We start from the raw sequence: 26,207 nt of genomic DNA on the forward strand, positions 1-26,207 counted from the left end.
AAACAAATAAAGATATATGATCGCAGCGATATCGCGCGGATAAAGTCATTTGCTGCATCGGGTTTTATGTTACTTCATATGAACACATTAGAATTATTAAAAATGTGTGGGATTGTCTCGAGACTAGGGAATCAACTTGGGATTCGAGATGAACCATCAAAATTTGAGTGGAATTCCGATATTTTCGTATTTCTCAAGATTCTGAGATCTTGTCCGAATCCACCTGAATTCTAATTTATCCCAAGTTCATAATGTTACTTCGTCAATAATCATAAACATAAAGTAAATTAAGTTTTGTCTTAATGTTTTTATTTTATTAATTATATATATATTAACATGTCATAATTTAATATATAAACTCTTGAAGATAGCTATTTTCAGTATTATTTATAATTACAAATACTGAAACAACTTTCAAAATAATTTTTCATAGTTCAAAATAAGCATGAAGTGTTATTTATATTCTTAACAATTGCAACATAATTTGTGAACCGTTAGTTTCATACGGGAGTACTCGAGAAGGTATCCAGAAATGAAGTAATAAGTTAAAATACAACAAATCTTTCATCCAAATAAGTAATTAATCTTAAAATAAAATTACATAACTTATGTATGGGATCGAGTGGAAGTTACAAATATGTAAGTCGAATAATAAAGCCGGAAAAAATAAATAAATTTCAATTATGTAACTATATACAGTTTTTAACACCATAAAACATTTTTTATGTACAATTTAGATAGATTAAGTAATATACAGTATCACTTTTTAAACATATAAAAATTAATACATATATAACATTTACATATAAGTTACATGATAATAATCTGGGATGTTCTTATACCTATACTAAATTAATACATACGTCAAACATATGGTACAGTACATATACCTATAAACACAGCAATTTTTTTTTAATAATAATATAATTTAATATGTAATTAAATGTATAACTTGTGCTTTTTATAATTATTGCTATAAGTCACTTATTACGTAATGATATTTAGTTCAGTATATGATACAAAAATGTCATTCTTTAACCATAATTAAATATCCTCAACAGTGATTACGTCAATAACAAACGGTATAAAAATTTTGTATATTAGTTGGCATTCAGTTCCAGCTGTATGCAATAACAAAATTTGTTTTCTTATTCTAATTTAAATAATTAATTTCATTATTTGTTTAAGTATTTATTGCAAATAGGAACTGCACAAATAATTTGGCACTGCTCAGTGTTGGAAAATATCTACATAAATATTTTTACTAAGAAGTATAATAGAATTAGAAAAGGAGAAAAAATGGGGAAAAAAAATTACTCAGCTCTCATGCTTACACTCCTTGTCAAAAAGATAACCCAGGTGTGCTATCTTCAATTTCTTAATGATGCGTGTAAAGTTTTTCGTCTGTAACATATAATATCAAAACATTATGAGCTCAGAATATGCGGTTCGTTGAAAATAATTAAAAATATTATGAGATTTAGTGTGTAACAAAAAAAATTGTTTTATTTTAAGAACGAAATGATAACACATGTACAATAAGAAAATAATAATCAACATAAACTGTAACTAACAATAATTACTTATCAAACATATATATTTATTTAATAATGGGTACATCCCCCTTTATTTTCCATTACTTCTATTATAAGATTTGGTATCGATTTATATAGTTTCTGGATATAATTTTGACTTAACGTATCCCATTTGCGTATAATTGCATTTTTTAATTCTTGTACTTGTTGATACTGCTTTCCATCCGCGTATACGCCGTGAACAAGTTCTGTCCTACAATTTTCAATAATATTAAGGTCCGGGGAGCGTGCAGGCCACGGCAAAATAGATATATTATTTTCATTAAAATATGATTGGACTAATCTTGATGTGTGTACAGATGCATTATCTTGTTGAAAGATGTAATCAGGTCCAGAAATGCGTTCTGCAGGATTATTTATTTGTTCTTTGATTAAATTTATTTATCGGACACTATTCATTCTCCCATTGAAGAACTTGATACTTGTCTTGCCAAAATAACCGATGCCGGCCCAAACCATCACGCTGCCTTCTTCCATTTGTCGTCGAATTGCTGACATTGTCTCTTTTCTTATGTCATGAAAATAATATTTGAACCCATCAGAACCATCCAAGTTGAATCTTTTTCATATAAAAATAGTACCCTTCTCCATTTCTTTTTCCAATGCATTCTTTCTTTTGCAAAGCGTAAACATTCTATTTTGTGTTTCGTTGTTAACGAAGGTTTCTTTTTCAATCGTAGCCTCTTAATATCTTTGCAGGATAATAAAACTCGACAAACACTTGAAATAGTGGCACTAACAATAGATTTTTCCATTATTTGCTTCGTTGTTAACTGCGAGTTGGAAGCTACGCGCAAGATTGCTCGCTTATCACGATCAGATAACGATGACGGTCGACCAGTACTTTTCTTTTTGCCACAATCTTCAACATTTTTAAAGAAATTGTGTATTACTTTACGACTTCTTCTTATTATTTTCGATATTTTTGCTACTGATAACTGTTGCTGTTTTAGTTCAAGAATTTGCTTTTTTTCAGACTCGTTTAATCTCTTTCCGCGTCCCTTACAAATTTATATAACATTGTACTATAATCTTTACTCGTTGATAGATCATGAACTACTGAGCAATTTCTAAACATATTAACAGAGTGTGTTATCATTTCGTTCTTAAAATAAAACAATTTTTTTTGTCACACACTAAACCTCATAATATTTTTAATTATTTTCAACGAACCGCATATTCTCATGCTCATAATGTTTTTATATTATACGTTACAAACGAAAAACGATTACACGCGTCATTGAGAAATTAAAGATCGCACACCTGGGTTATCTTTTTGACGAGGAGTGTAGAAGCATTGTGGTTAACATATGAAACTTCTAACAACACTCAACATAAAATCCGAATAAATATCTTTTATGATGTGCATTTCCATCATAGTCAGCCTCTTTCTTGGAGATCTACTCATACTTGATTTACAAGTATTTAATAATGATGTTAAATGTTTTTTACCATGATACATTAATAATAAAATACTGCGTATGCTCTGTTGAAGATACTTCTTATATATATATATATATCACATTTTTATATGGTTACTTGTATTGCATCTTATACTTATCAGTGCATAACACAGACTGCTCTTGTTTAATAAAAGTGTTTTCATCCATACTCTTTACTTCTTTAAACGACATGTTCTTCAAATGTTATAAAAAATTATCAATATTGAGCACACTGATACTATTTCTCTCTATAATATCACCAACATTATTGACTACAAAAATATGCATACCTGATAATATAATTGACTATAGATAGTGATGATACTCATTGTCTATATCAATTATCATAAGAAAAAATCTATTTTACTTTAAATCTTTAATCATTGTTAATCCATTTCTGATTGGAAAATTGGTGGGTTGGAAGCTCTTGTTGTTTGTAAATTTTTACTTATTTCCCATTCACTCTCTGGATCAGAAGATGTATTTAACACACCCAAAATATCATCTTCTAAAGACATTTCTGATAAATTTTCTATGCTTTGTTGATCTGCATCAGTATATAGGGATTCTGTTACAGCTAAAAGATAAATATTTCACGTGTAATCTATTTATATAATATATATACAATAATCAGTATTTAAAATAACTTACTATCATTGAGGGTGTGTTGAGATAACCATGTGGGTGTATCCCATTCATCAAATTGTAATTTTGTATTATTTTCAATTTCTTCTATAGATAACATTGCATGTGAATCGGAGTCTGTAACGTCAAATATCTCTGTCACTTGCACTTTGTTATTATCATCCATGTAATAATATGCCATTACAGCTTCTTGCTCAGAAGTTACCTATATATTTAAGAAGAAAATTTACATTGTATTGATATTGATTATATATAATCATTAATAAATGTTCGTAGTTTACCTGAAGAATATTTTCAAAAGTATCATCAACAGTTGAAAGATTGGACATATTTATAACACAATTTGACGTATTACTATTATCCTCCCATGGTTGTCTGAAAGATATAAGTTAAAATAAGAAATATCATTTATTAATTAAAAAGTTTTAAAATACTATTAAGATTTATAAACTTACAATTCATTGTATTGTAATGTCAAATTTAGATTTTTCTTATTTTTATATAAATTATCAGTCTTGTCTGCTACTTCCATATCATATATGTCTAAAAAATGAGAAAGATTAATATACAAGAAAATGTTATTTTTTATAATTAGTACAAAAAATAAACAAAATTCTATTTACTTGAGCCATATTCTGTAATGTCTAACTGACATTTAATAGTCTGTGGCACTTGGTAATAGGCATTGATTTTAGGAAATAGCATACATAATTCGTTTAATAAAAATGTTCTTAATTCTAATAGGTTCCTTCGCAATTTAGGCACATTCAAAATAAACCTGAAAATAAAATAAAATATTAATTCATAGACAACTGTTATGAAACTAAGAAAGTATACGCATAGTAAAAAGAATAAGTTACAGAAGCAGAAAGTTAAGATTTTTGACATTAAATGTAAATAATTTAAATAAATAACTTAAATAACTTTTTCACAATTTAAAACATATATTATATATAAATATAAAAAATTCTATTTGCTTGAACCATGTATGTAATGTCTAATTGACATTTAATAGTCTGTGGCACTTAGTACTAGACATTAAGTTTGAGAAATATCATACTTAACTGGTTTAAGAAAAATTTATATATATATACATTTATTATATTTAAAGAGATCTAAAATAATAATGCATTATATGTGAATATATGGAATGAAACTTTATAAAATTCTTATTCAAAGTAATAAGAATTCTATTTATAGTAAGTATTTTCAATTTATGTATTTTCCAATTTCATTTTTCATAATTGTATGTTCAGGTAATATATAAGACATTTTATATAGCAATACATAAGAAATGCAAAGCTTACCAAGAAGATGTCATATTATGTCTAGCACATGACATTTGTGGAGATGTATGAAGAATATTGCCAATTATATTGTATTCCAAGGTGTGACTTTCTATCTTGTTACCAATCAGACTATGACCACATGCATAATGTTAAATATGATATTATACATAATCACAATATCAAATAAATAAAAAAAATTCATTCAATCAGACAATTAGAATATGAGACAAATTAAGTTATATTTTATCAATTTGGATGATTACGGGAATTTTAATGTAAATATGATTTTAAAGTAATATTACATAGAATGAAGTTGAAAGGTTGAAAACATAAATTTGATTCCTAATGATAACTAACCATAAAAATTAATAACCAGCATTAGTTAATAGATAGAAAAGATATGAATATACTTACTAATTTTACTACAACAACAAGTCTGTATTTATATATATTATTAATTTTTAATTTAATTATAAATCATTTTAATTACACTATTACTTTAGTAGCATGCAGTTTTAAACAAGCAATATATCATGCATATTAGTTTCTTATTCCATTGATACACACAACTCTATCAAATTATGTAAACATTACAAATGTAATATATACATTAATTATTTTAAAAATAAAAGATTCGTCAAAAAAAAAAAAACAAATGATGCAATGCATAATAATATACTTACTTTGTGAAAGTTGCATATACTACATCTGCTGGCAGTGTACATGGTAGACTAAGTAATGATAAAAGCTTTACACTTCGATGTTTAAATAACCAATTAATGAGACCTTTATTGGCAGAATCAATTGCATCTTGAAATATGGTCATAACTGTTTCAGGTAAATTAGATACTAGCGCTTCCTACAAAATATATATGTACATTTATGTATAAAAAATATTCTTATTGTAACTTACACTGCACATATTAAAGTTATACCTGTCTATGCATTTTACATTCTAGGCATTCAGGATCATAATCCATGTTATCATCAAGAGTTTCTGAGACTACAAATGTGGACTGTACAGCTAAACATCGGGTACAATTAAGTAAATTATTGCGGTGAAGAAATCTTAATGCATCATCAAAACCTTGTTTACACATGTTTGAGAGCATCTGTAAAGGCAATTATATATTTATAATATATTTAATAATATTAATATAAAACTATATAACTGGTAATATTTATAACTAGTTATAACTAATAACTATATAACTGGTAATATTTATAACTAGTTATAACTAATAACTAATATAACTGGTTATATTTAATAATATTAAAGCTCTTTATGATATTAATGTTTAAATCTTATCTATATAATTTTGTTAATTTTTATTTCATAATATCCTTTTTATGTTATCTTATCTATGTTATTTTATTTCTTTAATATCCTCTCTATGTTACAAGTACTTCATATAAACTTACCTCTAGATTTGGTGGGAAAAGTATTCTTGCAAACCTATATATATTTTGTCTTGAAAGCTCAATACTTGTATTGGCAAGATTGACCTATTAATTATAAATGTTCATTTATTATATTTTACATACGATTTAGTAATCTATTCTTTAGTAATCTAGTAATTTAATCTTAGCAAGAACAGTTATTTATTCAATTTAAATATTTCGTAAATTATCTGAATAATCATAAGTAACTTACATGGAAAAGTTGGGAAGAAACATCTCTAGGGCAAATATCACTTTCCCCACAAAAAGGACTAATTGTAATAGTATTTTCATCAAGTGTAGGAAGATTATCACTAAAACCACCATCCATATATCTAACACCATGAAATCTTGGTGGTAAGAGACCAGAAAAAATTGGGACAAATGCACTAGCCAATAATGCCTATAAAAGAAAAGTTTCAATATTACAAACTTAAATTTATATAAATTTTTAGTTATATAAATTATATGAATTTTAACATGAATATTGTTTTACCTGCAATAAATCTTCCTTAGACGAGAATTGTGAAACAATTACATTTCTTCCGTCGTATACTCTTGTTAAGGAAACGTGAAGCTTGCCGCTAACACGAATATGAGCATCATTAGGCAGATGCTGGAACAAAGATAATATTTCGTTATATATTAAAATATTAACAACAAGAGTTCATCTTAGAAATGTCTATTGCTGTATTTAATAACTTTAAAAGTGTAAATACTATATATGTTATTTTTGCAAAATTCGAATATTTATATTCATTTTAAATTATAGTTAATGATATGTACCTTCTGTAAACTTTCTAACAATATCTCCTGTACATTAAATGATGGACTAAATGGACCAAGAGTTCGTTGTCGTGCTTCACGCGCAACGCGTAATACGTTACTTGTGATCTCCCCTATAAAAAATGTGTGCTTATAATTATTATAGGGAACAACAACTAGGAATAACTTAAAGTAAATTATAGAAATAAATCTCATTAATTAAAAATTAATTATATCAAGATTTACTTGCATAAACTCCGTTTAAGTAGAAATTTCATTTAAATCTATGCAATCTGGTGTAGTTAAAAACAGATCATTTATTTGTCTTTTTCCATCATAAAATGGGAAAAAGCTATAAATTGTTTTGTTCAATTATAAGATAGGAAAAATAAGAAACTTTGAGTTGTTCTTGATATTTTCACTTACAGCTTCATATTTACACATTTTTTTATTTTTTTCAAAAATCCTTAGAAGCTTTTATTACATTAACTTAACATATTTTTTGAGATAAATTTAGTATATTTTTATACCTGACGTAAATAAGAAGCAAATACCACTGATGTATTTATCTTATCCCGAATTTACAATATACTTCAATTATATCAAGATTAAATTGATTGTGATATATACATATCCCTATATCACAAATATAAGTACACGCAAAATTATATCTATAGGGTGTGTTCATTTATAAGCTGTGAAAAAATATATGTATATAGGGTCAGAAAAATGAATGAATTTATATTATGAATTAACTAATATTATAAGAATATAAAATCGATATTTTTGCATATTTATTTAGCATTAATACATCAGCCAACTTATACGATTTAACGCTATGAAGCCTCATAATGAATACAGATTGTATGTAGGATTTCATAACTTCTATTATCATTTTACATTATACTTCCATTATACAACGTTGAATCTACCTAAATTATCTTACAGTTTCAAAGTTAGACATACTTCCTACATTTATTACATGATCGCAGTTACAGTTCGTTTAAAAGTATACTATTTGGTTAATGACTTAATGATTAAAAAAATGGACAAAAATATGATAAATTCTTATCCGGCAATGTTATAATTTTCACTTTTTTCACTTTTTATAAACTCATTATACTATGTCCCTTAAAATTACCATTTAAAATTGTTCATAACATTAAACATTTAATATCTCATCTAGAAATCGTGAAAATAAAGTAAACATAATTTTTATCTATGCACAAAACGTTGAGTGCAAGATAATAACTAAAAGTGAACATTTCTATTATAGGTAGATAGAATGTGATTATCATGCCAACAGATAGGATTAAAAACGACAATAAAAGATCCTTATATTAAGTTATTGCAAAAAGAGAACAGAAATATAATAGATTGAGAAAGTTCTATTCAATTCGAACTATAAAATATTTGACATTGCTGATAACTCTTCAGAGGCTACAGATAAATTATTATCAAATGTATCTTAGATCGGCAAGGGCAACACGATAAGAAAATCTTACGAAGTAAAGACCTTAAACCTATAAAATTCAGAAAAATGTCCAGTTTGAAATCTATGGTTTATTACACCAATAACGATACACCAGTATGAAAACTTTTTAAAATCATTAGGGAATAAATTTATTGCTGCTAGGGATTATAATGTCAAGCATAAATTATGGGGATTACAAACTAACACACCGCAGATAAAATGTTAGAACAAGCTATACGATTCTTATAGACCTCCCATCCAAACCAGTGTACACAAACGTAACAAATCACCTATACAACAATAGCACTAATTAGGCTCAATTTAAAAAATATCTAGAAGCTAAATAAATAATAATGTACCTCTAGATACCTCAAGTTGAATAGCCACCAAACCAGTAGAAAATGATAGAAATTATCTATCCTTCCCGGCTTATACATTGCAGAAAATTAAGTTTAAACGTAAATCGAAAAGTAGTTGGCAAAAACATAAAACATAGCTCAACAAAAGCAGATTAAACGCCATCATTAAAGAAGTGAACCAATTAATCCCAAATCATTGCAATATAGAGTTTCACGAATACATAATGAAATTATCACCCAATGAAGACATGAACTATTCACTCTGGAAAGCTACCAAAAAGAAAGCATCTACATGATAAATATTCAAAACACTACTAAAACAATTTACCAAATATCCTTCTTGGACAAATTGTAAAGTGCATTAGAGTTATAGAAGGATAGAAAGGAAAACGATTTATTACACGATTACAAAACCTTCTGGGAATACTAAAAAATACCCTCTGGCAATGCTGAATAGAGCCCTTAAATACTCCTATACGAAGAAAAACAAATTCTTTAAGCTGCTGATTCACAATGTAAAGTTTGGAGCGGTTGGAATTTGGACGAACTACCTGGTTAAAATCTCTAACATCGTAACATGAAAGAGAGATTGTGAGAGAGATCATAATATAAAAGATAGTTCGATATTTTATAACATAAATATAATTTTGCGTGATTAATGAAAATAGATGCAGCCGCATCAATTTCACGGATTCCGTGGATTAGCATTATTTTGTAAAATAGAGTGGTCAATTCTTATATATATATATATATGAATCATATAGTAATCATATATATATATTCATATATATAGCCTTATCTTTTATCGTATGAATTGGCATTGCCTTTCTACAAAAACAAACATTCCTTTGTTTGCTTAACATGTTGCATGGTATTGATGTTATCAATACCAGAAGGGAATAGTTTATTTTCTGACTAGGACACTTAAATCACGACGCTTTGATAATTGGCATTTTTAACGAGAGAAACTACAATAATCTTTTTAACTAAAAGATGTTATTCTTTAAAGAAAAACATTCTTTCATTCGTTTTAGAATAAATGTCTTGATTTTTCTTCATAAAAAATTTATCGAGATATATCATCGACATATCGATTATCTTAGCATAAAAAAGAACAAGAATAATAGGTCATTGTTTTTTTAAATTTCGACGCAGTTTTAGATTACCAGCCGCGTTCAATCCTCATATCAAATTACTCGTCTGTATTTGCTGATATTAATTAGACTTTAACCATTTTTTTCGCGATAACAAAAATCCTGAATAATGGAAATAATTGATATTATCGAGCTGTTTGCATACCACGCGTTTATATTTCTTACAGTTAATTTAAAAATTTCCATTTTTTCTAAACATGAATGACATGTTACAGTTTATATAACAAATATAGTAAATATGCATCTTAGAGACCATGTAGTTATATAAGTTGAATAGATGTACTAATTTTTTTCAATAATAACCTTAATACATAAATACTTAGGTACAATTACATATTATTAGACTATGGATATTTATGCAAATTCATATTTTATGAATATCGTAAAAAAAATGGGACTGAAGTACATAATTGTTTTCCTTAATAAAGATTATAATAAGTACTACGTTTTGCATATTTTACATATTTTCGTATATTCTATGTATTGTCACACCTTCAAATTTTCCATAGATGAATAAAAGTCCGCATTACATATTCATATAAGAATATTGAAAAAGTAGTATACCTATTACAAATAGTACAGAATTACAATCATTTCCTAATTTACTCTGTAGCTATACTCTTATTCTAGGTATACGAACCAATATTTCATTATTTCTCTGTATCTGAAGTGTTCAATATGTATTATGCACTAGCTGTCGAACATGTTTCGTTTCCAGGATATGTATGTATATTGTTTTAAATGCTTCGTAGCTGCATCACTTATCGCTTATTACAAACGTATTGATGTATATTTAATATACGTGTTATGTAGTAGTTGCATTAATCTGGAAACGACCTTAAATGTGTCTTTTCGGTAGGATAACATTGTGAAAACGTTTACGTCATAGATTATACACATGATTATAGAATGCTGTCACGCATAAGTATCAGTAATAAAATTATCATACATTAAAATTACGAGCATATATATATATAAATTGTGATTGACTTAATTAATATTCTCAATATGATCGAGTTATTTAATACTGATTCTTTAAATACATATGAATGAACATTAAATGTTACTTTAATTAAAAATCATATATTGTAATCAAAATAATATTTAATGCTTGATTGCATATATACATTACACATAAAAGATCTATATTGAGAAAATTCAAAATATGAATAAATAATTTTTTCGAAAATGTTGGATTCATTTATTAAAGAAGCATATTAACAATGGAATTTGATAAGACTGATTGCTACATGTATAGTAATAGTATACAATAATACACATACATATTTGAATCACCGTTTCGAAACAAATACCATCTATCTTTTTGCGATTTAATATTAACTTATTAATATCGAGACTGATTTGTATATGTATAACTATGTCTTTGATCTGTTATCGCTATATGTATTATAATTCCATATAGAGTGATACGGAAGTAATGACGCTAGAAAGATATCAGGCGATATTGTTAATTTGATAAATAAATATGTGATGTGTATTGAAGGAAATGAAATTTAATCAAATAACTGGTATATTTTTGAAATTAAAGATGTAAACACATAAAACGTAAACTATGTAATATGTGTATGAACCAAATTAATCTTTCTCCATTTTAACATTGGATATTTCATATAAATCTTTCGCACATATATTAGCATTTATTGGCTAACAAGTCGAAAATCCAAATTAAGCACAAAAAATAAATTAAAAATATACAAAACGATCATAAAACGTACGGAATACCACTATGGGGTAGCATAGCACACAGCAGCAATGAGCCATATAAGCAAAATAGAGACTATGCAAATTAAAATTCTTAGAACAATAGTAAACACCCCATGGTACGTTAGAAACGAAGATATTCGGAAAGACCTGGGAATGCCAAAGGTCAAGGAGGAGATTAGCAGATGAGTAAGAAGGTAAAGAGAAAGATTAGCAACGCACCCGAACCGACTGGCAGCGGAAACGATCAACACATCAAGCATAGAAAAAAGACTAAAAAGGAAACACCCAACAGATCTCATAAAGGATATAATCTAATAAACACGAAGGTGGTACCCCCGCTACCCCGTTGGGGGTAGCCACCCACATGATAATCAAACAGCCAAAAAATTCTACCAAATGTCCAAATTGGACAAATTGTGAATGTAAACAACTAAATAAAAAAAAAAGAAATATATTAGCATTTTATGTATATTACGTATATGTCACAAGACATATATATGTTTTAATGACTCTATATGTAAAACATATTTGTACCCGTATCGTCTATAAAAAATGTTCCACGTAATACATACTTATTCCAAAACATTTTCAAAGGATATATAAAATTATAATACATTTTATTCGTACCATGTTTGTTGTTCTTATTATTTAAAATGTTTTAACAACTATGTAATACTAATCGTAAATATTTAACTATGCGTTATCAGTTATTTATTATTATTACGAAATATTATGTATTACGAAAGCATCGGATTTCTAGTTGGCCATGGTACTGTACTACAAGATAGGATGTAAACACAACAGTGAATTTATAAGCGGATATATATGTATATACGAAACGATTAAGAATTTTCGCAGTCTATATATTCTGTGCGTTTACATATTTATTCCCCATTTATATTAAAAATCTTCAGAGAGTACTTTTTAACAACATTTATATAATTTTTCAAACGATTATTTTGATATTTATCACCAATTATAAATCTTCATCTTATAAATTTTTTGAGAAATTTATTGCAATGTTTTGATTAAAAGATTAAATGAAATTACTTTTATATTCCAGCTTAAAAATATTTGATAAAATATTTTACCATTGTGAGATTTACTAAAATAAAAAATACTTCTCTTTTACACAAAGTGATAAGTTTTTATTACAATAAAAAATTTTCAGTAATGCGCAATAACTAATGCCAATATGCCTGTTATAATTGCTTCCATTATATTGTATATTTATTCTCAGGCTTACTACAAAGAAAAGCATTTGATAAGTGTTCTTGTTACTACTTCCCATTTGCTTATTCTATGCTTGACCTAATTATGAGATTCATTTCCAGCATTACCAAGTTCATACAGCTTCTATCAATAATTTTGAAATTTTATAAACAATAGGAAATGTAATATAGAGACAAGCAGAAGTGAAATAAATTATATTTAGCTGCATATAGTGAAATAGGGATTTTGAGATTTTAAAATATAATTACAATAATTACGTTTTATAAATTTTATATCATTTATTCACATAAGTAAAAAGAAAATCATTTATATGGTCTATATAACAAATTAGTAATGATGCTTGAAAAATGTTAAAATTTATAATCGTTATTTAAGATTTATTTAGGAAATATAAAAACTGATGAAAGTCAATTTTGACAGCTATATTTTTTACATTAACAGCACATGAACATAACCTTAAGTATATATTGAGTTGCAACATCGTCATATTTTATATTAAAGGAGTGAATAAAGATATTTACGGTTTAATTACAGCGTGAAATCACCGGAGCCACCGGGACAATTTGTTTAACATGCGCGCAATGGATACAAAACGTAAGATCGTGTAATATCAGAAAGTCAATAAATCGAACCATAACATTGAAAAAAACTAATTATTTAAGATACTATATATCTGGTAGATATATATAAACAAAGGAGTTCACTTACCGAGGGGTAAATCACAAAGAAGACAACAAGCAGCGATAGCACCAGCCGATGCACCACTAATCTTATCCAAAAGTAAATGTGGAGCGTATTTCTTAAAGCACACTGCTACACCAACATGGTAAATACCAAGGAAACCGCAACCAGCAAACGATAAATTCATTTCGGAATTCTCTTATACTTTATGTCGTTTATTGTTAATTCGTTTAGATCGATTGTCAAGAATAATCATATGATAAATAAAAAATACTGATTCCCTTTCTTCGGCACTATGAACATCGCACATAAAGAAAGACAGTATGAACGACGTACTTCACACGACGTCCGCGTTTCAACTATTAGTAGTCCTTTGCAGCAGCAACAATAGTCTCCCGAAACTCTTGAGTCTAATCTTGAATACGATTGAAAAAAAAAATACATGATGTTACAAACAGCCAGAGAGATAATACACATTTGATGACGTACGATTTGTAAATACTTGCCAAGTTTCTGATTGGTCGATTTTAATCACATTCCAATGGTGTGGTGATAGCCCCGCCCACTCAGCGTTCTTAAACTCATTTAATGTGTAATACATATTTCTACAGGTGCACGTGTTTTCCCAACAATATGATTGTCTTAAAATGCGTTCATGCTCATTTAATAAATAATGTTTGACAAATCGTATTATGATTATTTAATGTAAGTAAAATTTACTGAAATGACAATTAATGTCCTTTTTTATATAAAATATTCTTTCTTATATATTTTTTTAAATATTGTATTTATGTTAAGCAATTATTAGCAATTTTTCAATTTTTACGTATAAATATAGAATTTAATTGACAAAAATAGAATTTTTATTTGTATTAATCTAATGAATATAATAAATAATTGATCTGAATAAAGTCCATGGTACAAGAGAATATTATAAGAATATTATAAGAATTTATTATAAGAATATTATAATAATATATTATAATAATATAACAATACTAATTTAATATATAGATATAATAATATAAGAAATATTATAATATGAGAGAATGTATTGGGTTGGCAACTAAGTGATTGCGGATTTTGTCAATACCACCCAATGGCAAATAGTTGCCAGTCCAATATTTCTTATTAACAGTTAAATGACTTATGGAATTTTATGTTATGAAACTGTAAAATCATAATCAGATACTTCCTAGTTTGTTTTGGTAATCAATGAAAAATATAGATTTGAAAATGATTATTATCAAAGAGGATATTTCTCTCACGAATGCTATTAATTAATGTATGTATTAAACAAATGGTGTTACTAGATTTATATTTGAGTTAATTTTAGTATTATTTAAAAATAAATAGTCAAAATATTATAAATAAAATTTTATTTTATCTTGTACTTGGTTAAATTGTAATTGGTCTTGTAATTGGTCAACCATTTAGACTTCATTTAGGATTGGTTCGTTTTGTAAATAACAGTTGATTATGAATTGATACGGTTTTTAAGCATTTTCTATTTTGCGTAAGAAAGTTATACTTTATATTATGAATTATATTGATTTCTTAAATATAGCATTTTTAATGTAAACGCTTCTTAAATTACGGCTTAATTGTACATTATCTTGAAAATTAAGTTTAACCTTGAATTTACTTGGCATACCATATATGTTTCCTATTTTGTTTCTTGAAAATTTATGTTTGATAAAAAATGCTTGGTGTATTTTATCATAGCTTTTTATATATTAAATAAGATACTTTATAAAAATAAATTTCAAAATTAATACCAATTATTTGATATTTAAAAACCATATAAATTTTAACTAACTGTTAAAAATTACAATATAGATTTTAAAACAAACTACGTATTACAAAGGAAGAAGACATTAATAGTACATGAAATTTTCCGATTAGAAAAAAAAGAGAGAGGAGAAAAGACAAGAGAAATTGCATACCGAATTATAAATATCACATTAAATTTAAGCAGTTCCAGTTTCAGTGTATGTTTTTTGACATTTTCGTATGTGACATATAACGATATAACCAATAAATGACTATATGACTTAAAATAATTTAAGAGAAAAACAAAGTTGAATACAATGGATGAAAACGTACAAACATTACATGGGATTCATGGAAATTCCAATGTATCAAATGAAATAATTTATCATGCAGTATATATACCTGAAGAAAACATTGATTCTTCAATAGAGAACAGTATTAAAGGTAAATATATAAAAATAAAGAGTTATCTTGTTATTTTTTTATAATCTTGCAACTATTATTTGAATGAAGTAAATAATTTACATTTAATTATTATAGAAAATGTTCGAGTTTATCAAGACAAAGCAGAAGCTTTAAAAGTAATTAAAGAATTTAAAACTGGTCGTCTGAAATCATTTAAAAAAAGATCAGAAGCTGAAGAGTATGCTCAAACTGGCTTTGAAAAATCAAATTATGTGAATAGTACCTTAATAAATGCAACTGTACCTGTAGTAGAAGAAAAATCAAATAATTTTAAAGCTCCACGATCTCAAGATCTGATATGTTTTAAAAAATTAATTAAAGATGGAGATTTATATGCTGTAAAAACTACAGTATGGGGAAATCCGCGTTACTTAATTGGTAGTGGAGATACACCTGCAATTCTGCAAGTAAGTTTATAATTTATAATCATGTTTAAGAAAGGTATAAATTATCTAATATGCATATATAATGCTATATTTTTTCATTATTACTTATTATAGGAAGGATGCCGTTATAATGCATTACATATTGCAGTTAGGGCAGACAGACCTGATATGTGTGAGTTAATATTAAACACTGTTGGAAACACAGACTTCATAAAGTTACTTTATGGTGATGAATGCAAGAGTTATGTGGATCGTGCACAAATTATGTTAGATTTATATTTAAACACACCTGACAAGGGATTAAATGAAACTCCATTACACTTTGCAGTCAAATTTGGTTTAAAAAATGTAGTTCGAATTCTTGTTTCATATCCATGTTGTATAAAGACATTACCAAATAAATATAAACAACTACCAATAGATGTACGTAATAAAATATTTAAAACTTTTCTATTATTGCTTTTGATTTATAATCTTTGTTATTTTCTATATATTTTTGTAATTACCACTATAATATATGTTAATTTAGTTTGTGTTAATATTACAGATAATTTGTACTAGAACATGTCAAGAAGATGAAGGATTAAAAAAAGAAATACGTTTGCTACTAGAAGATCAGTATTATGTACCTGTATTAAGATCAGATGATAATACATTACAACCTGTGATTGGGGAACCTTTCTCTCTTACTAATCTTTTGGTATGTTACAATATTTCAATTTATATTGTATGTCTATAATATTTTATGTGGATAACATTTTTGTAGAGTTTAAATACCGATCCAATTAGTCCACGTTTAGAAGTACGTGCGTTTGCTGGACCAATGACAAAATCTCGGGCATTAGAATTTAGAAAAAAGTGGAAAACGCCACCGCGTCTTCGTATGACTCCTATTAAAAAAACTGATGATGAATCTAATGCTATAGATAGTCCCACTAATAATTTAGCTTTAAGATTACAAGATGTAGAAAAGGGACTTGAACGAGTTGGAAGGTATATTTCATAGTAAATTTTAAGATTTATCATAATCATTAAAGATTAAAAAACAGAATTGCAACCCAATTTAATTTTTAGAGACTTGGCAGAAGAGTACCAAGTATCATGGAAGGAATATTGGCTATTTTTAAACGATTTTGCAGATTTTCGTACTAAGGAAGGTTTAATAAAACTTGAAAAATATTTAGAACATAAATTTCAGAATCAGTTACTTCATCATAACCAGGTACAACAAATATTCATTGAATTTTTAACACTGTTACGTCGGGCGACACTCTACCTAGACCAGGCCATACACCGCAGGTCAGATGGGAACCAGATGTCCGCTCATCCTTATTGCGTACCCTCAATAGTCTTAAGGACCCATCATAAATCTCAGTAATTTGCCAGCTAAGGTCCTTCAGATCGAACAAATATCTTTGTTTCTAAATCATTTTCTGTAGATTATTGTCTAGCAAATTACTGAGATTTATAATGGGTCTTTAAGACGCAATAAGGATGAGCGGACATCTGGTTCCCATCTGGCCCGCGGTGTATGGCCTGGTCTAGGTTTTTTTTTTTATTTATTTACATTTTACAATTTGTCCAGTAGGACATTTGGTAAAATATTATAACTTAGTGGTATAATAATATAACATGTGGATGGCTACCCCCAGTGGGATACCATCTTCGAATTTGATTGATTTATTTCTTTAGTGTGGTGAGTGTTTGTATGTTAGGTTATGTCCTTTGTGAGATCTGTTGGGTGTTTCCTTTTTAATCTTCTTTTTATGTTTGATGCGCCGACCGTTTCCGCTGCCAGCCAGTTCGGGTGCGTTGCTATTCTTTCTCTGTACCTTCTTGCACATCTGTTAATCTCCTCCTTGACCGTTGGTATTCCCAGGTCTTTCTGAATGTCCTCGTTTCTAACGTACCATGGCGCGTTTGCTATTGTTCTGAGTATTTTAGATTGCATTGCCTCTATTTTGGTTATATGGCTCATTGCTGCTGTTCCCCATAGTGCTATTCCGTATGTCCAGATTGGTTTTATGACCATTTTATATATTTGGTCTAGGTAGAGTATCGCCCGATGTAACAAACATTCATTAAAAATTATTATACTTCTTACATAATTTTTTCACAGACATCAAATGAGAACCTAATTAATTCAAACGAAAATTTACAAACGAAATCGCAAATTGATGAAATAGATTACTTATATAATAAATTACAATCATGGTCATTGCTTACATCAAATGGTGAAGAACAAAATAATGTAGGTAAGTCTAGAATGCTTTATAATCAAAATTCATATTAAAGTATGCAATAAAAAGTATCTATAAATATGACGTTTTATTTTTTTCTTTAGATGAACTGGAATTTTTTACACCGCCATCATCACCAAAATTAACGGTAGATAATTCAGATGATGAAATGCAAAATGCAGAGGAAGGACATGGGACATTTCTAGAAGGGTAAAATATCACATGAAAATAAATATTTTTTTAGCAAAATAACTATTTTATATAAACACATTATAATTGCTATACATATATATTTCCGTTATTTATTATTTTATAGGCCAGTGCCAACAAAGTTAGATCATGCTGTTTATAATGCAGTATCAACATCACTTAATTCCATTACATATCCAAACATATATCGTTGGCAACATGACATGCAACTTGCTATGAAGCGTGATTTACATAGGTATCGATCTTTTATCTTTCTATACTTGTAAGAAGTAACTAATATTATATTTTTTACAATAATATAATACAAATTATAATTTGTTATTTTTCTAATTACATAGCTATTAATTATTAATACAATCTAATTTGTTGTTATTTTCAGAAAAAATAGCATAAGGGGAATTAGAAGAAAATTGATTATGAATTTTTAGATATGTGAGATATCAAGATGTTAAACGATGTAAAAACTAAAACTATAAAAAATTTTTATATTACACACAATAAGAGTTATTTGTTAAATAACATTAATATACTTCAAAACTTATTTTAAGTGTACTAAAAAGCGATATATTTTCATAAAATTTTATATATGATTAAAATAATTTATGAAAATTTTATATATTGTTTTGTAAACTACCATTTATCGTTAAATTTATATATGTAAGGGCGTTATTATGTATATCTTTATATATAACGACATTAGTAATTACGTTACACATTTAATTTTTTAAATTTAATATTTATGCACATACTTGCTATCAGTAATCTTTATTCACAATAATATTACATTTTTTCTTAACAGACCATATATGATCTTTCTTTCAAATGATATTATTATAACTTGCATACACTTTTCTTTTGTTTCATAATATATTTATACATACATATGTGAGTGTATGTGTGTATATATATATGCATATATCTATAATCCATACCAAATTATTAATTTAATCAAAGACTGACTGGAGCTGGTGGAGTTTGCTTCAATTGCAAAATAATTGAACGCATTCGAGAAACATCTTTTGAAGTGCGGGAAGATTTGGGATTAAAGTCGCAAAGTTTTGCAATGCGTTCCCATTCAGTTCCTGGTTCCACTTCATCAGCTTCTGCTACGAATTGTTTTTCTGCGTTCCTAGAGATAAATCCATTATATTACATAAGTTACAACGTATAAAAATTGAAATGCGACAATACTTGAACATTAAATGCACTAATGACATTGCAGTATATGTATTGAATAATTTTATTTTCGTTTCTTACATATAATGTGTGCAGCGACGCAAATTCGAAATTTTTTCTGTAATTTTTATTCACATGAAAATATGCTTTTTGTTTCTTGTTTTCGTTTCTGATAAAATGTATCACGAAAGTTATAATCTACGTAACGAAAATTGATACAAATATTTCATATAATTCTATCTATGAAATTGAAAATCGTAAATAAAGAGGAAACGTTTATATTTTTGTATCCGTTCTTAGATAAACAAGTTAGATAACTTTACCATACTTTAAATTACCATAAGAGATATGGTAATTTGATGTTATATAATGTATACATACAATATAGAAATGAATAATTCCTACAGTATTTATACGTTTGAAACATTTTAATATATTTGATAATGAAATTGTTAAAATTTAATTGTTGTAACATTTATGTCAAAATATAACGATATAAAAATTATAAAATATTATAATGTTTTAACATGTATCTTTATGATAATTTCTAATGTAATTAAAGTCAACAAATGTGTGGCTTACATATGATATGATTTGAAACAATGAGATCTCAAGTATAATTGCATCAAGCACAAAATATACGAATTATTACAAAAAAGCAGCTAACATATATGAAAATATTTCCGATACCATTCTGCAAGTTGCTTTATAAAGTGAATAAGCAAGCTATATTATACAGCAATGCAATGCAATTATACATGCAAAAAAATATAGTATAACTTACTTGGCAGATTCCCTAAGAAGCAGAATGAAAATAATATAATTGTATGTAGTACATATTTTAAATAAAATATTTATAATTTTATACAGAATAAGACTTTTAATTGCATCTACAGATATGCGATTAAAAGTTATATTTATAAAAAACATATTGAAAATATATAAAATAAAACAAAATTAAATAAATTAAAAGAGAGGGAGGAATGGCAATTTTAAATATTACCTGTTTGTAGTTTTTGTTTTACTAATAGCTTCTGCATGATGTTTATACCATTCTTCTAATTCTTTTCTTGCAGTTTCTTTCCATTCTTCCTTTTTCTTCTCTTCTTCTGCATCTAAATAAATTACATATAACAATAATTAAATATTAAAATTATGAATGTTATATAATGGAATCTAGCTAAAAGAAGATATTTACCTTTTTCTTCTAGTCTAGTTTTTTGTTCTTCTCTCCATTTTCGTATTTTTTCAGGTTCTTCCTTTACAGGTGGAGGCTTGGGAGCAGTTTCTAAAAATATTTTTAAAAATATAACATCCCATAATAAGTTATAAATGATTTAATAAAAAAGCAATAAAATATGGTTTACCTATTACTGGAGGTGCTTGTGTTTCAGAAGGTTGTCCAATTGCATCTATTATTTCAAAACTACCTTCAGCATCACCACCTGGGCCAACTTAAATTTTTAAAGTTTGGGATAATTAATTAGAATTACCCAAATAAAAATATATTTGTAATTTATAGTGATTTGTTTCATTGTGTATATTAATATACAGTATAAAAATGAAACATTTTGTCGATATTAAATCAAATATTACAAAAGACAATAAAATGATAACTTTTCTTCTACTTATACATATATTGAATTTAACTACCATCTATATCAGATGCCATTGTAGGAGCAGACATAGCAACTGGTGGAATTTCATTTTCAAGCCCTGCCAACTGATCCTGTTCCCTTGCTACAAATTCTGCCACTGGATCTACTTCTTGCTCATTGACAAAGTTGTCACCAAATGCCATATCCATTTTGTCTAATAAGAATATCAAACAAATTGACAAACTTTGTATTAATATTTTTAAATATAAAAAAAACCCTATGAATATAAACTTTTATTTTATACAAAATTCTCATACATTTATTGTTTAACATTCAGTCAATCAATTTTATAAGAGACAAATATATATTACTGTTACTATTATATTAACTACTTATTATTATATTAACATTTTTCACTTTCATTTTATTTTAATACATTAACTTTCAAATCAATATAATATATATTACTCATTTTATAGGTTAAATTAAAATCCTATAAATAAATTTGTTTATCCATCAAAAAACATAAGTAAAAGTAACCTAAAAGCATGTATTTATTCATTTAAGATATGATTAAATTGTATAAAATCGAAAATATTGAGTATAATATGCGAAATAAAATGAGAATATTTATTTAATGATAAACGTAAGAAAATGTTAAATCAAATATTATACCTCAATAATATTATGGAATGTGTAATTTTTATCTCGGGAAACTCCCACAACTGTCTTTTCGTTTGATTTCTATTAAATATCAACTGCAAATTGTCAACGTCAATACTAGTAGAGCACAACGCACACATGCGCACAATTAAATATAATGGCTAAGCAAGAGAAATCAGTACTACCAACATCAATAATATGAAGAGAATATCTTTAAGAATACTCAAATGTTTTATGTATTTAAAAAAACACATGTCATAATATGTGAAATTAATAACATTGTTTATTTTATGAATAATATTAGTAATAACCTAATTCTTCTTGTCATAGCATATGAAAAAAAATATTCTACTGAAACACCTATTTCAAAGTTTCTTGTTTAAATTTGTCTAAACGTTTTAACATTGAATATTGCTATTTAACTATTAACTTTCTGCTTAATTTGCTTTCAAAGTTTGTAATTCAAAGTATGTATCATAACAATTTGATTTCGTCATGTCTTTTTAAAAACATTACACAATTATCGTATGAGATGTATCTTTATATATATCGTAAATATTATAATTAAAACATTCAATATTATAATCGAAATACAACAAAAAAACAAAATTATGTGTATATCCCTTTTTAATATGAACATTATAGACACGCATAGTGTATCAAACACTTGAATACTTTTGTTTTGCTCAGAGATCATGCATAAAATATGATATATATTTTTAATATTTAACGAAAGTATCCATATGAACATTCGTATAATGTATGTTTTAAAATGAAAATTTATCTGTAAATGTACGTGAATGTATAAACAGAAATGTCTTTAAAATAGCATGATCTATGAAATGTATGTACAATAGAAAGTGATTAATAACATTACTTTTGTTGGTTACACCATAAAAGATCGTAAATAAATAGCTATGTCAGAATCCTAAAAATAAACGAATGTTGTAATCATTTTAATACATAAACGCGTTTCCATCACAATGATGTATATTTTTAGTACAATGTGAATAATAAATACAGTTATTGTTTCTTACACTTCCTATTATTTTATGACAGATCACTGGCAACAAAATTTAGATATCATGTATGTAGAGCAAGTGTTCTGTTAACAATCGTCTAAAAAATGCATATAAAAATACAAATTCCTAAATAACATAATTTAGAGCTTCATTCGTTAATATAATGACGGAGCTCTAAAAACAGTTATTAAAATTTACCTACAACCTATAAAACGTATAGGTGGTGGTGGGATATGAAAAATAAAGTCAATATGCTTGTCTAGGCTAAACATAGTGACCATATGTTAATAGAAGTAACTCGTTCATTTCATTTGTGAAAGAATAGCTCAGTCTTGCCCTAATCCCCTCCTTGTCTTTCAAAACACGGGATTTACAACGGGAGGTTCGTTATCTCCAAATATGTATAGATTTTTAGATTTTTCTATTTCTGTGTAATGCCTATTAGGCATTTTCTTCTTCATCTTCAGAGCTCAGTGTAACATTATCAATACATCGTGGTAATAATAATGCTACATGTCCATATCTAAATAAAAATATATTAGACATAATGATAAAATCATTGATTTAAAGGATAAAAAGAAAAGAATTACTTTGAATATTAAATATCTAAACTTACTTGCTGCTTTTGTATTTTTCTTGGATGGCTTGTTGTAGAATATTTAATGCATTGCAAAAGGTTTTGTTCAAACACAAAATGCATTCTTTAAGATCCTTTAAGCTATACCCTGACGATAATTCTAACTCATGTGGCCACATCTCTTCTAACAATGTATGCCGTGCAAGTGCAATTGCAGATGCAGCTAAATGACTAGGTAAAAATTGGAGATATGGATCTCCCTCAAGCATTGATAATTCACAGAGATACTATAAAATTTTGTATGAAAATTAACATATATTGAGAACACAATGAGGAAATATATGTAATGTATTTACCATTGCTAAAAATTTAATTTTTTCAGAAAGGTTATTACTAATACAATATTCCATAAGGAAGGTAAGTGGTGTTGGAACAGTTAGATCAAAAGATAAAACCCTCAATATTAAATGCTCCATACGTAATACTTGTTTTTTCGTATATGTGTCATCTGTGATATATACAAATTCGCCTACATCAGGTGGATAAATCTCTTCGTATTTTCTAAATTATTAGTATAATATTATTTTTTGAAAAACTAAAGACTAGATATAATTAATTAAATAGATATATAAATAAGTGAAACTTACGCAGCAATAAACATAGCTGCTGTACCTACAAGTTGTAATTTTGCTCTTACAACGCTCATGTATGATAAAAAGCGATCTATATATGAAACAGCTAAATAAAGTGTTTCTGTCTGTAACCGATACTCTTCGGCAACTTCTACGAGCCAATCCACTAATATCGATCTCATTGAATATGTTATATCAGGTTGTTTCTTCATATAGCCTGGTTTTGGTCTATGCTGTGTCTAAAATAAAATATTTTATTAAAACAATATGTTAATATCTATTAATTACTCTAAATTTAGAAAAAAATTTTAGGTAAATACATACTTCTGCAGCACGTAAATAATTATATATATCAGCTCTATATTCATCTACATCAAAAAAATTCATTCTCAATTCTTTAATAGACTTTCTTCGTTTTTGATGGTTTTTCTTTGAGGAAGACAAATAAGAAATTGATTTTTCTAAAGACATTGGACTGCCTTGTGAAAAAATGACATCATTTTCTTTCTTTTTATTTATATCTTCAATAGCATTATAAAATGTTGGTAAATTTGAGACAGTCATAGGATTCACTTCTAACCTTGGCTTCTCTCTTTCTGGTTTCACATCTTCCTTCTCTTTTATTTCTTTCTTATCCTTTGTGTCTCTAAGTGCAACAGAAGTTTCTTCTTCTAACTTATCTTCATAGATTTTAAATGTAACTTCCTCCTTTTTCTCATCATAAATTTTAAAAGGTTCAAACTGTGTAGGTATAACAGCTTTTGTTTTTGGATACTTTTCATCCTTGTATATTTCCTACACAAAGTCAAACGAATATAATTACATATTTCACTATTAACATTGATAATAAATGATTTTAAGGTCATAAAAATGTTGTACAGCTTCAAAAATCACTTTCTACAGTTTGATTAATGTGTACTATAAAAATAATAAATATCGAGTTTTCCAGTGTAGAAAAACGCGGGAGGAAAGATTACGAAATGTATACATACTGGTTTCGTATTACGATTACAATTATTGTGAAGAACACCTAAAACTGCACGTTTTGTTGGCTGCAATGTTTGACTTTGAAGAGGCACGGAAATATTTTCTTTGCCGCGACGAACATCGCTAATTCGATTTTCTTGATCCTCGTGTACTCGAATCGTGGCCATTATTTAGTTCCAATTTTACACCAAATCTTTTATATATAACTCGATTCTTCTCCTTTTCTAAATTATTATTACTTTTTAAACACTATGCATGCCCACTTCTTGTTACAATTAAGAGTATTTACCGTCCATACATGGCAGATAAAATTTCGAAGCTCTAAGCAACCCAACAAACTTCAGTTGCCGTTTGATTTCAAACAAACGTAACTTCAACAGCTGGCGATACGTTAAAAGCGTTGCTCAAATAGACCAATGAGAAGAGCATGTCTCTTATAAATTGGAAATACACCAATCAGATAAATAACGTGTTAACTTGCGCCTTTAAAATTATCCTTGCTTATAGGCGGATATACACATTAATGTGCGATAAAAAAACTTTTTTGAATATAAAAATTTGTTATCTATACAGATTTTTAAACGTATGAATTATCCTTAAATTTCTTAAGGCTTAGTTTCATCATATAATATAGCTATTTCAAGTGAATGTAGATAACTAAATGTAAAAGCCATAC

At 27.1% G+C, this 26,207-nt stretch overlaps 4 protein-coding genes across 6 annotated transcripts; 1 reads left to right on the plus strand and 3 right to left on the minus strand.

Moving 5' to 3' along the window:
* Positions 1-652: 652 nt before the first annotated feature.
* Positions 653-14,360, minus strand: LOC126878181 (1-acylglycerol-3-phosphate O-acyltransferase Pnpla3). 2 transcript variants are annotated; one of them, XR_007695575.1, is made up of 13 exons: positions 13,830-14,360; positions 7,198-7,310; positions 6,908-7,027; positions 6,626-6,814; positions 6,394-6,477; positions 5,907-6,083; positions 5,655-5,830; positions 4,306-4,460; positions 4,138-4,225; positions 3,964-4,057; positions 3,689-3,887; positions 3,328-3,614; positions 653-3,232 (listed from the first exon to the last, which is right to left on the minus strand). XR_007695575.1 is itself a non-coding variant. In XM_050640737.1 (12 exons), the coding sequence occupies exons 1-12, from the start codon at positions 13,987-13,989 to the stop codon at positions 3,424-3,426; spliced, it is 1,746 nt and encodes a 581-aa protein (XP_050496694.1). In that variant the 5' UTR covers positions 13,990-14,359; the 3' UTR covers positions 653-3,423. The 2 variants fall into 2 exon arrangements, 1 of the variants encoding a protein (XP_050496694.1); XM_050640737.1 differs by having other exon boundaries at positions 653-3,614; positions 13,830-14,359.
* A 1,038-nt stretch (positions 14,361-15,398) lies between these two features.
* Positions 15,399-19,490, plus strand: LOC126878182 (ankyrin repeat and LEM domain-containing protein 2 homolog). Its single transcript, XM_050640738.1, has 10 exons — positions 15,399-16,019; positions 16,116-16,447; positions 16,541-16,849; positions 16,974-17,126; positions 17,193-17,419; positions 17,501-17,648; positions 18,546-18,681; positions 18,771-18,876; positions 18,983-19,111; positions 19,256-19,490. The coding sequence occupies exons 1-10, from the start codon at positions 15,893-15,895 to the stop codon at positions 19,302-19,304; spliced, it is 1,716 nt and encodes a 571-aa protein (XP_050496695.1). The 5' UTR covers positions 15,399-15,892; the 3' UTR covers positions 19,305-19,490.
* A 132-nt stretch (positions 19,491-19,622) lies between these two features.
* Positions 19,623-22,481, minus strand: LOC126878186 (clathrin light chain). Of its 2 annotated transcripts, XM_050640745.1 has the most exons (7): positions 22,326-22,481; positions 21,706-21,864; positions 21,420-21,506; positions 21,251-21,340; positions 21,056-21,167; positions 20,837-20,848; positions 19,623-20,005 (listed from the first exon to the last, which is right to left on the minus strand). In XM_050640745.1, the coding sequence occupies exons 2-7, from the start codon at positions 21,857-21,859 to the stop codon at positions 19,825-19,827; spliced, it is 636 nt and encodes a 211-aa protein (XP_050496702.1). In that variant the 5' UTR covers positions 21,860-21,864; positions 22,326-22,481; the 3' UTR covers positions 19,623-19,824. The 2 variants fall into 2 exon arrangements, with proteins under 2 accessions (XP_050496702.1, XP_050496703.1); XM_050640746.1 differs by lacking the exon at positions 20,837-20,848.
* Positions 22,326-25,949, minus strand: LOC126878184 (cyclin-A2). Its single transcript, XM_050640740.1, has 6 exons — positions 25,537-25,949; positions 24,869-25,339; positions 24,560-24,783; positions 24,269-24,473; positions 23,952-24,199; positions 22,326-23,858 (listed from the first exon to the last, which is right to left on the minus strand). Exons 1-6 carry the CDS (start codon positions 25,696-25,698, stop codon positions 23,777-23,779), a joined length of 1,392 nt encoding a protein of 463 aa, XP_050496697.1. The 5' UTR covers positions 25,699-25,949; the 3' UTR covers positions 22,326-23,776.
* Positions 25,950-26,207: the final 258 nt, after the last annotated feature.

This window comes from Bombus huntii, chromosome 2 (assembly GCF_024542735.1).
Source record: "Bombus huntii isolate Logan2020A chromosome 2, iyBomHunt1.1, whole genome shotgun sequence".
NCBI classification, from domain to species: Eukaryota; Metazoa; Arthropoda; class Insecta; order Hymenoptera; family Apidae; genus Bombus; species Bombus huntii.